The 14,187-nt window shown below is 29.9% G+C and overlaps 1 protein-coding gene across 1 annotated transcript in view; it reads left to right on the top strand.

The window, feature by feature from the left end:
• Positions 1–10,162, top strand: part of LOC134706117 (mucin-2-like) — an 89,760-nt gene extending 79,598 nt beyond the window's left edge. Inside the window, exons 36-42 of the mRNA XM_063564826.1 lie at positions 479–554; positions 1,189–1,301; positions 2,003–2,165; positions 3,288–3,499; positions 4,725–4,819; positions 5,319–5,378; positions 6,483–10,162. Coding sequence (XP_063420896.1) covers positions 479–554; positions 1,189–1,301; positions 2,003–2,165; positions 3,288–3,499; positions 4,725–4,819; positions 5,319–5,378; positions 6,483–6,512 — 749 coding nt within the window. The 3' untranslated portion in view covers positions 6,513–10,162. The remainder of the gene's footprint in view (positions 1–478; positions 555–1,188; positions 1,302–2,002; positions 2,166–3,287; positions 3,500–4,724; positions 4,820–5,318; positions 5,379–6,482) is intronic.
• The last annotated feature ends 4,025 nt before the right edge of the window (positions 10,163–14,187 follow it).

Raw genomic sequence — 14,187 nt, 5'->3', positions numbered from 1 at the left:
TTATAATGATTTTTTTAGCTTTTGACCAACCACCAGTGTTCACCAGTCATTTTCATTCCTGGAAGCCAACTCAAATTTCTTATATAAGATTGCAACCTTTAAGTCAGATTTATAGTTTCACAAATAGGCTGAAATTTGTACAAAAAAGTGAACACATGGTGATGTTACTATGTCTAAGGTTAAAGTTCAAGTAACTGGCAAAAGACAGAAAAAATTGTGTTGAAATGTGCTTTTAGGATGTATTGGATGAGATTGCAACTTTACTTGGATAGAATATCACATATAATAAAGTAAAATAAGTAAAATACTGAACTCCCAAAAAAATTCAAAAATGAAAGTCTGTATTCAAAAGTCAAAATCAAAAGCTTGTCTTGTCTTCAAATACATTGAGTATATGTTGACATTACACTTGCTATATACCAGAGAGAATTTCAACAATAATTAAAATCACATATTATTATGACTTGTATATTTGTAGACCCTGTGATATGTGGTACCTGTACATTGACACAGGATTGTTCACAAGACAATCAAACTTCCAGATATCAGTGTGTGTAAGTATTCATAATTATAGCCAAAAGGTGGTATATTCAGATTTATACACATAACATTGAAATTGACAATAAAGTATATTGATATTCGACTTTTGTTAAAAATTCTTTGGCTCCAATTGTGATAAAAGTAACATATAAAAAAAGAAGATGTTGTATGATTACCAATGAGACAACTCTCCACAAAAGACCAAATGACACAGAAATTAACATTAAAGTATATTGATATTCAACTTTTGTTCAATTTTTGCCATTTAATTTCAAGATGCATTTTACTATCTAAATTCCATACAGGAAAGACATATATCTGTGTCAATTTTTTTTTTAAAGTGCTTTAAAAGATTTTTAAAATAAATATGTGTAGTATTGGTGTTAAAAGAATGCAATTATACATATAAAAGTTAGCCAGAATTAATTGACAGTAAGACAAACAACTAAAACCGCTGACAAATCTAACTTTGAATCAAACTGTCATGGACACATAATGTGTATGCAAGATTTTTTTTTACTCATTTTATAAATCTGCACTACACATTTGTACAGTGGATGTAATTAAAAGTAATATTTTCTTTAACTCAATAGACCAACAACTCAATAATGTTTGTACTACAATGTATATAACTTTCATGTATTTCAGTAATAAACCAACAACAGACCAAACTGTAATCTCAACTACAGAACAAACTTCAAGGTCAACAGAAGAACAAACTTCAAGGTCAACTACAGAAGGAATAACAACCACTGTACAAAGTATGTAAAAAGTTAATTGTAATATTGATTGATTAATTGGTGGTCGCTTAAAGACCAGTGGTTAATTGTAATCGTAAAGCAGTATCACAAAATTGACCAATACCTCACTGAATAATTTAATTGTCATGGTTCAGTTGGCCTTTGGACAGCTGTGTACATTTAAGACTAGATTGAGGTATAATAAGTATACTTTAAAAACTATAAAAGATGTGAAGTTTACTTAATTGAAAAGCATATATATAGGTAAACTTCCAAAGAAATGAATGGAAGATATTCTCCTCAACATTGCCTATGGTGATGTACATCTAATAGCTAATATGGAGGACATTTAGAGTAAAAAAAGGGTGTTTTCTGTAGAAAAAAGATAGGCTCGCAAACAAATTCAGGAAGTATGAAACACTATATTTATACGCCATATCACAAATATTTACGACTTTGTATGGTTTCAGAGGAGTTATGGCTCAAGGACAAAAATTGTGAAAAGAAATCAATCTGCACATTTGAACACAAAATTACCTTTAAATGAAAAATAAAAATGCCTCAAGTGACAATTTACACAAATTATTAAATCACTTTCTATAATATAAGTCTTCATTTAAAAGAGTTGTTTATTTGAACCACCACAATTTTAAGACATCTGAAACCACCTTAATGTAATTGAAAATTGTTGTGAAGCATAAACTACTGTTTCTCTATTGTAGGTAAAAGTTCATCAGATTTGATACTGGGCCTAGGTATAGGATTACCTCTAGCCATTTCAGCATTAATAGTTTCAACCATCATGATATACATGTGTTGTACACGTTGTAGACGTAATGATGGATCAGACACTGATTCAACAATGCCAGGACAATCAGAAGATGAGTAAGTATTGTTTGAAAGGTGCTTCCTTTGGAATAAAATTGAGACTGAAAATAGGGAATATGTCAAAGAGACAACAACCAGACCAAAGAGCAGATAAAAGCAGAACGCCACCAATGGGTCTTCAATACAGCAAAAAAATCTCACACCTGAAGGTGATCCTAAGCAGGCCTCTTAATAAAATTGTGTATTAGTTCAGTAAAAATGGACATCACACTTAACACTAAAACATATAAATGAACTAAAATTAAAAAAACATACAAGACTCAACAAAGTCTAGAGGCTCATGACTTGGGAAGGTGTTAAAATGTGGCAGGGTTAAACATTTTTTGTGATTTATCTGATTTTCATGCCTTTATATAATTTTTTTTTAAATCAACTTAAAAAGAGAGAATTGATATTATTCAGAATTTAGCAGCAGGATTATCAGCTGTCTGATTGGTATGCATCAATAATTTTTTATAAACATTTCAAGCATAATTAGATCTTTATGAGATCACCTGAAGGTTTTTTCCAACATGATACTGTGGATTCATTATTATTCTTTGGATACCAATTTTCGTGAGTTTCATGGGTAAAGGTGAATCACAAATTCAAATGTTCAAAGTTTCACATAATTTCAATAGACTTTGTATACAGAGATTGGCAAAACCACAAAATCAGATATCCAAAAAAATGCAAGTTTTCATCAAGCCACAAAATTCAAACCCACGAAAATAAAGGAATCCACAGTAATACATAATATTTTATTTGTGTAAGTGAAAAGAAAAACCCAGTCAGAACAATACATACACATAAATTCCTGATCTATATGAGCCAATGCTATGTTTTGAAGACCATACTGTACCAAGTCAGGAATATGACAGTTGTTATCCATAGGTTTGGTGTGTTTGAGCTTTTGATTTTGCCATTTGACTTTCCATTTTGAATTTTCATTGGAGTTCAGTATTTTTGAGATTTTACTTTTGACCTAAAATGGTTTACTTTTATAAATTGCAACTTGAAGGGAGACTTGTCTCATTGGTACTCATACCACATCTTCTTATATCTGTCAATTCATGTTAAGAAATTAAACTTTATGAGCTGACTAACTTTTTCTTGATTGGAAATTCATTTTATTAACAGCTGGAATGTTAGACCAGCCTTTGGTAAAAATGAACCAAGTTTAAGAGGAGCAGGAGGGGCTTTTGGTACAGACTTAATGAGACAATGGAGTAGAACCTCTGGTGACAAATACCATCGAGACCAACCTGAACTGGTTCATCCCTATTTTGGTCCTGGTGGTTTAGATGATTTTACCACAGGAGCGGGTTCAAGCGAAAGACTTGATTTTCCTGGTGAGAGTTTTATATTTAATCTTTTCTTTTTCACACATTCAGAAAAATCGTATTCAATTAACAACAATGTGAAGTATTGAAACAGTTCATTTTGATTATTGTTTCACAGCAAATAAGATATTTTCAATTCTAATATGATGTGCTTCTTTTGCTTTGTAAACAACACTATGATTAAAAAATTCTCGATATATCTATACCTAGTGCAGACTCAGAGATATACATAATAAGGGTGTTACAATATACCTTCCATGTAAATTCACATGTATCAGAACCTATTTACAAACGCTATGCCTATATTTTATTTTAAAAACTGAAATTGAAATAAGAAGACATATAACAAAAAGAATTAATGCAGAAAAAATCAGAGAAATATACAAATCAAAAACATAATAAAGTTCTGCGAAAGTTTATGAATGCTTTTTCTGCATTTAAGTCATATAATGCAAACACTAAAGCTTAAGGTTTTTCTGTACGTAAACCATCGAAAATGATTATTTGAAGTAGGTGTTGTTTTATTTTATTTTCTATTGCATTATTAGCATATTTATAACTGATTTCAACAAGTCAACATGGCGGCTCCTTAGTAACAAAAGTGACATCATATAATGCAAACACTAAAGCTTAAGGTTTTTCTGTACGTAAACCATCGAAAATGATTATTTGAAGTAGGTGTTGTTTTATTTTATTTTCTATTGCATTATTAGCATATTTATAACTGATTTCAACAAGTCAACATGGCGGCTCCTTAGTAACAAAAGTTGTCTTTGGATTTGACCGTAGCTTATGAGAAAACCATGTAGATTTAGAATGGAAAATGTTTGGTTTGAGAATTAAAAGTATTAAATTCATATTTTTCTAGCAGTGATTTACAAAATAATTCAAACAAGCTACTGTAAAAAAGAACAGCAGCACACACAGCATTCCCACCCTTGCCTCAGTTTTTAAAATGACCATATTTGTCCTATTAGAATAAAAATAATTCATGAAAGCCATAGATTTGTTGGACATTTACACATGTTATGGGCTGTGACATTCATTAGTTTTATCCCTTGCTGACACTCAGGATAAAGTTTGAATATCACGGCCCAGGCCATGTGTAAATTTCCAACAAATCTATGGCTTCCATGAATTATTTCTTAAATATAAATGTATATGTCACTATTTATAGAATTTTTCAGTATTCCTAAAACTGACATTTTATTTTTAACTACTTCTTGTTTTGTAGATACAACAGTAGGAGAGGAAGATATGGACGTTCCACCAAGGAGATCTAATTTCTCCTGGGATTTTATGTTTGATATGTTGAATCCCAAAGAAGAGGTAAAAAAGAATTATTCAGTCAACATGACCAAAAAATATTTGATTAACACTTTTTGAGTGACTAACTTATTGTTCGCCGTTCTAATTCATTACGCTGCAGTAGTTATACTCATATAAAGTATGATCCTTTTTGTTTTAACCAAAAAGATCTTCTCTTTTATTGATAAATATTCTAATAGAATTTTGAAAATGGACGTTTTCAAATTGAACATTGGATTGTTCAATCTTTTTAAGTAGTTTACAGATTTTTAATATTCTTGAGAGTAGAGACTTACTTAAAATATTTTGTGAGAAAATGCTATTCCAATATAGCTAAATTCTTGAGTGTGCTTATGCAACTTTTTTAATTCTTTTTTTACATAGAATTTCTTTGAAGTAAGCCTTTTTTTTGGACCACCTGGGTCTTTCCTTCAAACTGTCACTTGCTAACAGACCATTTATTTTGCATATCAACATGATTAAAAAGAAACTTAAAGACAAAAATTGCTTCTGATTTTAGGTTAAGATACCAAGGCCTCTTGTGGATTCAGAGGAAGGAGACTTGTTCAGAGACAAGAAGGTAAACATTTGGTCTATATTAAACATTTTAATATATGTGTACAATACTGTTCAGTGACTGATCGAGAAATTTTCATAAAGAGGGGGGGGGGGAATGCACACTGATTGCCAAAAGAGAGAGCAATTTGCAGTGATTCTCTGATTATCCTTTTGAAAAATTAGAATTTTATGAGAAACTGAGGACCACTTATGAACCACCATGTCTGATTAGAAGTTAACAGACCATAACCTCATGTTCATGGTTCATTGGACAGTGTTAAGTTTTATGTCTGTGTCTGTTTTTCAAATACTTTAAGCAATAGGTCAACTATTTGGTGTATGGAATGATTGTTAGATGTATATGTCAGTGTTGTAGACAAAAAGCCATTAGGTCAACTGTATATTGTGTATGGAGATTTTAAAGTGTACACGTCTGTCTGGCTTGGTTTATCTTACCTTGACCTTAATTTCACATATCATTAATACTGTTAAGTTTATGTCATACTTATAGTTTAACTTTATCTTTAAGCTTTAGGAATATCAGAATAAAATTAATCACAATTTGTAAAACTATGAGAAATTTCTATGCTCTTTTGTTACATATAATCTACTTTGGCAGAAAGAGTCTTTGATCAGTTATAATATTCCAAAAAATTACTTAAATAAAATTGACATAGAAAAAAGAAGAAAAACATGAAAGAATGACATATGAGCCTACATTGGTGTTGCCTAGGAAAACACCAAATGTAGGTACAAGTTAGCTATCCAAATCTTAAATGAACCTCTCAAGTTATTTCCAGCAGTCATTGCAATTCATTAGAAGATTCTTTATATTCTATTTAACCATAGAGAATTGAGAAAATGTATAGTCACCAGTTACTGTAAATCCAGAAATTATTGCATACATTTATTAATGCTTTTTTGTCATTTTAGGCTAAAATGTTATTTTAATTTTTGCAATATTGAGATAAATTCATACAAATAAATTCAAAATGCAAGTTTAAATTCTTGTGATTTACATAACCCTGTTGCATTTTTTTCAATAATGAAACATCCCAATAATTTCTGAATTTACAGTAGTTTAATATATTGAACAGAGATATTAACTATTTTTGTTATATTTCAGGAACCATACAAGAGGGATTCTAATGTATAGCAATGGTTCCTATTAAGATGTCTTCCAAATAGTGTTCACTAATTAGAACAGAATGAATTGTAATAAAGTGAAATAAAATTTGATGAAGAATCTCTTTCGATGGATTACTAATGTGGTGCTTGTTTTTAATGAATAATATATCTTTTCCCAGAGATTACTCAAGTGTTCAAACATTTTGTTACTATGTTTACTGGATATAATGCAGACGTTAAAAGAATGGTTAAAAATTGGAATTATTTCATATTCGTAAATGAGTTTAATTTAAAAAAAAAAAAATGAAGTAAAATTGCTTAACATAACATATAGTCAATATGTTCATGATGTTATATGTAAATTAAAATTTACATTCTAATTTTACCAAAACCAAAGCCATGAAATTGGAACTTATTATCAGTCACGAAGGAGTGAAAATAAAAACTTCATGAATTCTACTTTTACCACAACTAAAGCCATAAAGTTGGAACTTATTACCAGTCATAAATAAGTGAAAATAAAAACTTCATAAAAAGAAGATTTTTATATACAGTCACTGATGTAAACTGTAATGAAATTCTTATCTATTACATTATAAAAGCATTGTTATTGACAAATTAGGTGTATATCAACATTAACAAACTGGTGATTGGCTTTAAATCAGTTATTTGTACTTCATTGATATCAGTTTTTGTAAAGTCTGACTATGAATACAGAATTAGTAGCCAAAATGATGTAATAATATGAAGTTTTAGTAAATAGTCTTGTTGATTAAAAATCAAGAGTAGTTTTATTTTAGATTTGTTTAGGAATAGTTTGTTATACATCAAATTCATTGAATCTATTTTAGAATTAATTATCATACAGATGAAATATATTTATGTATATCTTTAATTCGTCAGTAGTTGAATATTGAATTTCAAAACCACCAACAAAATGAATAATGTAAACAAAAAAGTGCATTTATTGTTTTTACATCTTAAGGGATTATTATTTTTTGGGGGGATACTGTTCTTTTCTTTCAAGTATATAGGAAATTAATAATAAAAATTATATTTATAACACATATATTTCAATATAAGCATTCATGATGAGGGGCAGTCTGTATAATATATACATATATATCTGTGATAATTTTTTTGTAACATATCATTTATATAACACTGCTGTATGCTTGGCACTTGTTTAATAATTGTACATGTATATTACTTGCTGATCAAGAATATGCTTTGCAATTGTTTGATGTACATGTATGGCCATATTGAGAACTTGTGAGAATGGAAAATAAGATGAATGTTAATTGTAACTTACGCCTTAAAAAGCAAATGCAAGTGGACAGTTTGTTATGTAAGATGAAAGACTGTTATGTTATTTGGTCTTTGGTCTGATTATGTTTATTCTCATAGTTTCTTATGTGTGCTTGTGTGTATGTATATGTACAATATAGCTTATAATTAGTATCGTTAATGAGGGTTAATAGATTTATAAACAAATATATATAATTTATGTGTTCTTCTATTGATGCTGATGTTAAATTATCATATAGAATATTCATTTATGCTTGAACATTGTTAAGCAATTGTTTATATATAGTGATTTTAATCATAATAACCATTATAATGATTCATTGAGATCTCTCTTTAAGTAACAAAAAAATAAAAGTAAATTAGTACCTAGATATTTCTGCCACATCATATCAATGTATCAACATGTTGAATTTTCAAATATGTAAAAGTTTAGGAGTACTTTTTTGGTAATAATTAGACAAGGTACACACAAAAATATATGTACAGAAACACAACTGTCTCAAAAAGATGCTCAAAATATTTATTATTATCCATTTATCACGTCGCATTTATTGTGTTCCTAGTTCATTACGTGTAGTATGCTTAAATCACAACTCATTTTCATGGAGGAACCTAGAAATACATTTCATCTTCAGTTTAAAACTGAAGCTTATAGTGTTTTTGACAGGTGTTTGTACATCATTTTTTAGAGCTCAAAGCGTGTCTCGGTGGATATCAGTTGTACATAATATACATTTTGTTAATAAAACTTGATTTAATTGAACATGATGAAAATAAATCCCTGTGTTAGCATGGTTAGTGAATTATAAGGTAAAAGTAGTTAAAACTATGGCTAATTTTCAATTTACTTGATTTGATGGATCCCACATTTAATCATCTTCGCTAGCCAAGCTCTAGAGTAACAATCCGCTCCCCTCCTTTCGCATGTTTCGATACCTTTGCTAGCGAAGATGACATTTTATGTGAACACAGTGAAAACATCTTTATGATGATGTAATATATTTTATTTTTTATTATTTATAACTGGACTAACATTTTTCAATACTTCATTATATTAATTTAGGTTTAAATTTGGTGCCAAATTATTTGTTAATCTTGTGAATAATAGTAATTTATTATAACAATTTAACTAGTAGAAAATATTTTGTACTAAAGCTAACCTTATATAGAAGTATTTGTTTGCCGATTACCTTGATAATTTTTTCTACTTTTAAATATTTTATTAATGATTATTTGATACTTTGAGAAAGAAGAATTCTTTGATTTGTTTATTGTAGACTTTTTTCAAAGTAGACATGTTTAATGAAACAAATATTTAGGATGATCAAGTTTTTAGTGACCTTGACTGGCTATACGGCCCTCACATGGTCGGTCAAATATTTACTATTTTTTGGAAAGATCTAATATAGGACAAATACTTCAAAACAGTTGAAGAAATGAGTCATGATAGGGAAATATTAAAAAAAAAGGTCTTTCTTATCAGTGATTGTTAATACTGTTAGATATTAAAACGATAATAAAGACAACAAAACCCATCAATTACCGCATGGTTTTGAATGTCCCTGTGGTAAAGTTTGCCCCTCTTCTACCGGATGGTAAGAGTTTATTCTGGTTGACAAGTTTCGCCATCAAGGATGGCGTCTTCATGACAATATTACATATAAAATCAAACAGTGAGGTACAAATTTGGCAGTTCATGCGGTTAGCTTGAAGTAATGTTACAATAATGGTTGTTATCACAACATTACATGTATTATAGATATAAATAGAAAGTGAAATAAGAATGTAGTAAAGATGAAAGTGAAAGTTATTCAATAAAGTTATTAACGATGTGGTTAGCTGCTCTTAACACATGTCAAAGAAAAGTGAAAGTTAGTCAATAAAGTTATTAACCATGTGGTTAGCTGCTCTAAACACTTGTCTGTGTAGTTCTTCACATGAATAGAATGTTAAATATTGTAAGAAGACAATCCTACCTCTGGTGAATATTTGTAATGCTTCGCTGAGCTTTTACATGTAGATTGTTGTTATAATTCAAATCCACATTCCAACATCTTCTATAATCAATTAACAATCAAAGCATTTTAGGGTGAATACAGTCAGGTGATTGTCTAAATTTAGAATTTTGCCAAATTTTTATAGATGGTAAATGCATTTCTTATGCTTGGTAATTTAGTGCTGACACTTTTTAAAAATATTCATTGCTAGATTTGTGCAATAAAATCAGATATTTTATGTTTGAGTCCTTGACAAATCCCTTTTTACCAAAGAAGAAAGCATTTTACAAGTTTTTCTGTACATGCAGGAGGAAAATTTTATTTTTATTTCTTTAGAAAATACCAGTGTTTAACTAAACATACATTTAATTAGCATTGAGGGCTATTCCATTTAAACATACATCAACCCCCAGGAAGGCACTATGACAATAGGGCAGCCACCCAGAGAAGCATTTTTACAAATTTTGAAGGATTGTCCTCATCAAAACTTTGAAAAGGGCACCCACCACTAGAAGTGGTTTCAAAATGCCTTCCTGGGGGTTGATCTATGTTTAAATGGAATAGCCCTGATTAGAATTATGATATATATGAGCATTATGTCAATGTATGTATAATTTCTCAATTATAAATTTAAAAGTTTACTTTCTGTTATCTGATTATTATATACCAATTTTAAGATTGTGTTTGTTTAAAGAAATTATTAATTGAAAATCTATGCACATTATAGAAATAAGTTTGGAGATTGAAACGATATATGATTGTTTAAATGTAAAATGTTAAATATAAATTATACTACTGTTTATATTTATAATAAATCTTATTTTTACTACATGGTTATGCTTTTATTAACATGGATGTTATATATGCTTGAATTAAGTACCTTCCCTATTTCTGGTGTCATACCAATGGCAACAACTATTGGAGAAGGTATTTTTAAACATTAAAAATTAAGAATGCACTCTAAGTCCCCACTTCATGCATTGGGGAGGAACATACACATTCTTTTCATCTTTTCTTCGTTTCTTCCATACTTATAAACACACATTAGTGACCTTTAGCTGTTATCTTTTCTTTGGTCGGGTTGTTGTCTCTTTGACATACTTCCCATTACCATTTTTGATTTTACTCTCACTTGTATAACTCTTGCCAGATTATCAAATTTCATCGCTTATCAATTCTATTTTCTATAGAAAACTGCAATGTAAGGGCTCTCATGTGTAAACTTCTAACTGGATATTTATGAATATTTGACGGGTTTAAATCAATGTCATGGAATTGTTTTTAAATCTATGATGTTTGACTATTGGAAATATTGCATTGCAAGCTCCCTCGAGCCTATATTTCTTGTCTCATCTGCAAGGAAATGACAATATTCCAGACTTGGGGATTATTAACTGGCAGTTTTAAACACATGATAGAAGATGCTTTACTACTTGTATGCTTAAATGCTATGTTACAAATTTCTGTCTGTCATATGTCCATTATTCTTGACCTCATTTTCATGGTTCAGTGACTGCTTGGAAAACAATCATACTTTTTGTCATGTGAATTTTCTCATTTTACATGGATTAGTGATCTAGGTTAAAGTAACTTGAATTGTTCCACTTCTCAAATACCATAAGCAGTAATTCAACTGTTTATGGTGTATGGAATGACTAATGTCAGTCTAGCAGACCTTGACCGAATTTTCATTGTTTTTTGGTCAATGATAAGTTTTTGTATTTTTGTCTGTTTTTCAAATTCTAATGTAATAGGTCAGCTATATTTGGTGTATGAAATAATTGCAAGGTATACTTGTCTGTTTGGCAGGTATTATTTGACCTTGACCTCATTGTCGTGCTTCATTGGTCAATGATACTATTTCGTAATTTTATCAGTCTATCAGATATAAACAACAGGTCAACTTTATTTTGTGTATTAAGTGATTTTTAGGTGTACATGTTATAATTGCAGGTTTCATTTGACCTTGACCTTATTTTCATGGTTCCTTGACCAATGTTAAGTTTTGGTTTCTCTTGCCTGAGTCATCTGACTATGACCTCACAGAATATTGATTATTTAAATTTTATGCGATTTGTAGTAGAACTTTTCTGTTACAGACTTTCAAGATAAATTCATTGAAATGTAAAACGGGGGAGACATCTCAGCGTGTGCATTCTTGTTACAATTTTATGTGTTTTTCCTTTTAATTTAGAAAATTATTATAGATAAAGAGAAACTTGTCATAACAAAAATTATCAACAGGAAATGACAAGATCTGCAAAATGATCATCAAAACAATATCTACAAATATTTAACCAAATGTAAACCTATGGAAAAAGAAAGCAATCGAATCAAACTTTACACAAGAGAAATATATGAAATTATAAAAAAAAAAAATCATTCAATTGTGCCGATTGTGCACAGGTAAATTGCAGGTGAATTTTATTTTTTATTTTTCATTATCAACTTCCTTTGTTAGACAGTTGTCCATATATATTAATTGCCAATTATAGCATGTGAATGACTGTCCACTGCAAATAGACTTGTCATTTTCATCTTACTCAGAACTGCACCCGTTGAAATCATAAGATAACGAATAACAGTTCAGAATCGTTTAATAACAGTGGTTTGCATTGGCGTCGTTCTTCATTTTACCTGCGCTGATATTTTCTTACATTTGCGGCGATTGTGTGCAGGTAGACAACAGATAAATGTTATTTCTCATTTATCATTTTATACTTTTTCCGTTAGTCAGTTGTAAAGATCTGTAAACATGTTGTGAATTATATTTCAGGGTGTTGCAGATAGAACTGTTTATTGTAATGCGAATAAAACGATTATTGACTGTTTTTCGTCCTCCTAACAGTTTTTGATGGTTGTAGCTGCTACGAAATATATAAGCATTCATAAGTACTTATTACGTAGTCTAAGAATGCAGTACAATTTTAAGCTTCAGACAAGATGTCATTCAAATGTAAAGTAGTACCGGTTTCATCTGGGGGAAGGAATGGTAGCCTTAAAATTTGCACTGACCATTTACCAGTGTCACTTGATTTGTTATTCTACTCTGTGCTTAGCCAACTGGATTAGATTTTCCTTCAATAGTTCTAGCAAGATGAAAACGGCAACAATCTATTTGCGGGGCACACCAGTTATATACATACTTAAAAACTCAAAACATATATACAACTGGCTAATGGAAGAGGTTTATATTGATAAAAAAAAATATTACATTCACCTGTAATTAACCTGTGCTCAATCGGCGCAAATGAAAGATCGATCGAAACGTTTTACAATCGGTGCAATTGTCATACGTCCGTTCCATTCGCATTACAATAAACAGTTTTATCCGTACCACCCTATTATATAATTGTATTGGTGTAATCAAGAAAATCAAGGATATTACTTATGTCAAAATGAGAACTCTGTACGCAACAAGTATATAAATGATGACATTACAAGGAAGGAATACATCAGATGTGTAGTATATAGATTCTTCGAAGAACAGATTTATAATTCATTGAATTTCATTTTATGGACTTTTGACTGCTGTAAATATAATATTACTCTGTGATTTGAGTGAATGTAAACAGTGTGCTGTTATCTTTTAAATTGTAAAAATCATTTTTTTTTAAATCTTTATTTCATTTGGTAAACTTTGCAATAATTGAGAACCAAAATATATGAATGTTTTCTTTAAAAACAGTTTTTTTTGCTTCGGAAGATTTTACAGTTTTTTAATCAGCTGAACGTTAAGAATAATTTTATAATTTAAACCATATGCATGTCGATAACTTAAGACAAGAAAACATAATACAGTTCAAATTTATGCATACTTGACCTTCAAATGATTCAATTCAATAAAACATAGCGGAAATATGTACATGTACATGCGTTATCAAAATTGTCAGTTGTCCTGTTTAAACCAGACGACAGGATGTGATACCTGGAAGTACGCAATAATGATTAATACGATGTGGTCACTTGATCATTTGTTTTTTATGCAAGAAAGTATTTGCCGTCACAATTGTTTTCAACAATGTACACCAGTTTAATGTAAAAACACTGCATGTTGTAAGACTGGAATCTTCCGTTTGTGAATTTGTAAATTAAAATGCCATGCATGCATGTTTTCGCGAAATCCTGGTATGTAAATGTCGAAGTGCAAACTTCAGTTAAGTTGACAGTTCGTCTATTTCGTTAACTTTTGCATCGAAAAAAAGGTAAATTTTAACAAAAGCCTTTCGCCCCAAAGAATTCGAAATTATTTATTTTATATGAACAATATCCTTGCCGGAAAGATATCTGCAGATTGATATACTGATTTCCTTGCGGTTAACTACCATCACTGTTTTATGATAATTTTCTTTACATCAAAATGAATGTTTATACATTTGAATAGTTAAAAGAAGTTTT

This window comes from Mytilus trossulus, chromosome 2 (genome assembly GCF_036588685.1).
Source record: "Mytilus trossulus isolate FHL-02 chromosome 2, PNRI_Mtr1.1.1.hap1, whole genome shotgun sequence".
Lineage (NCBI taxonomy): Eukaryota > Metazoa > Mollusca > Bivalvia > Mytilida > Mytilidae > Mytilus > Mytilus trossulus.
The sequence above is the reverse complement of the archived record's forward strand: the minus strand, read 5'-3'. Positions and strand labels throughout refer to the sequence as shown.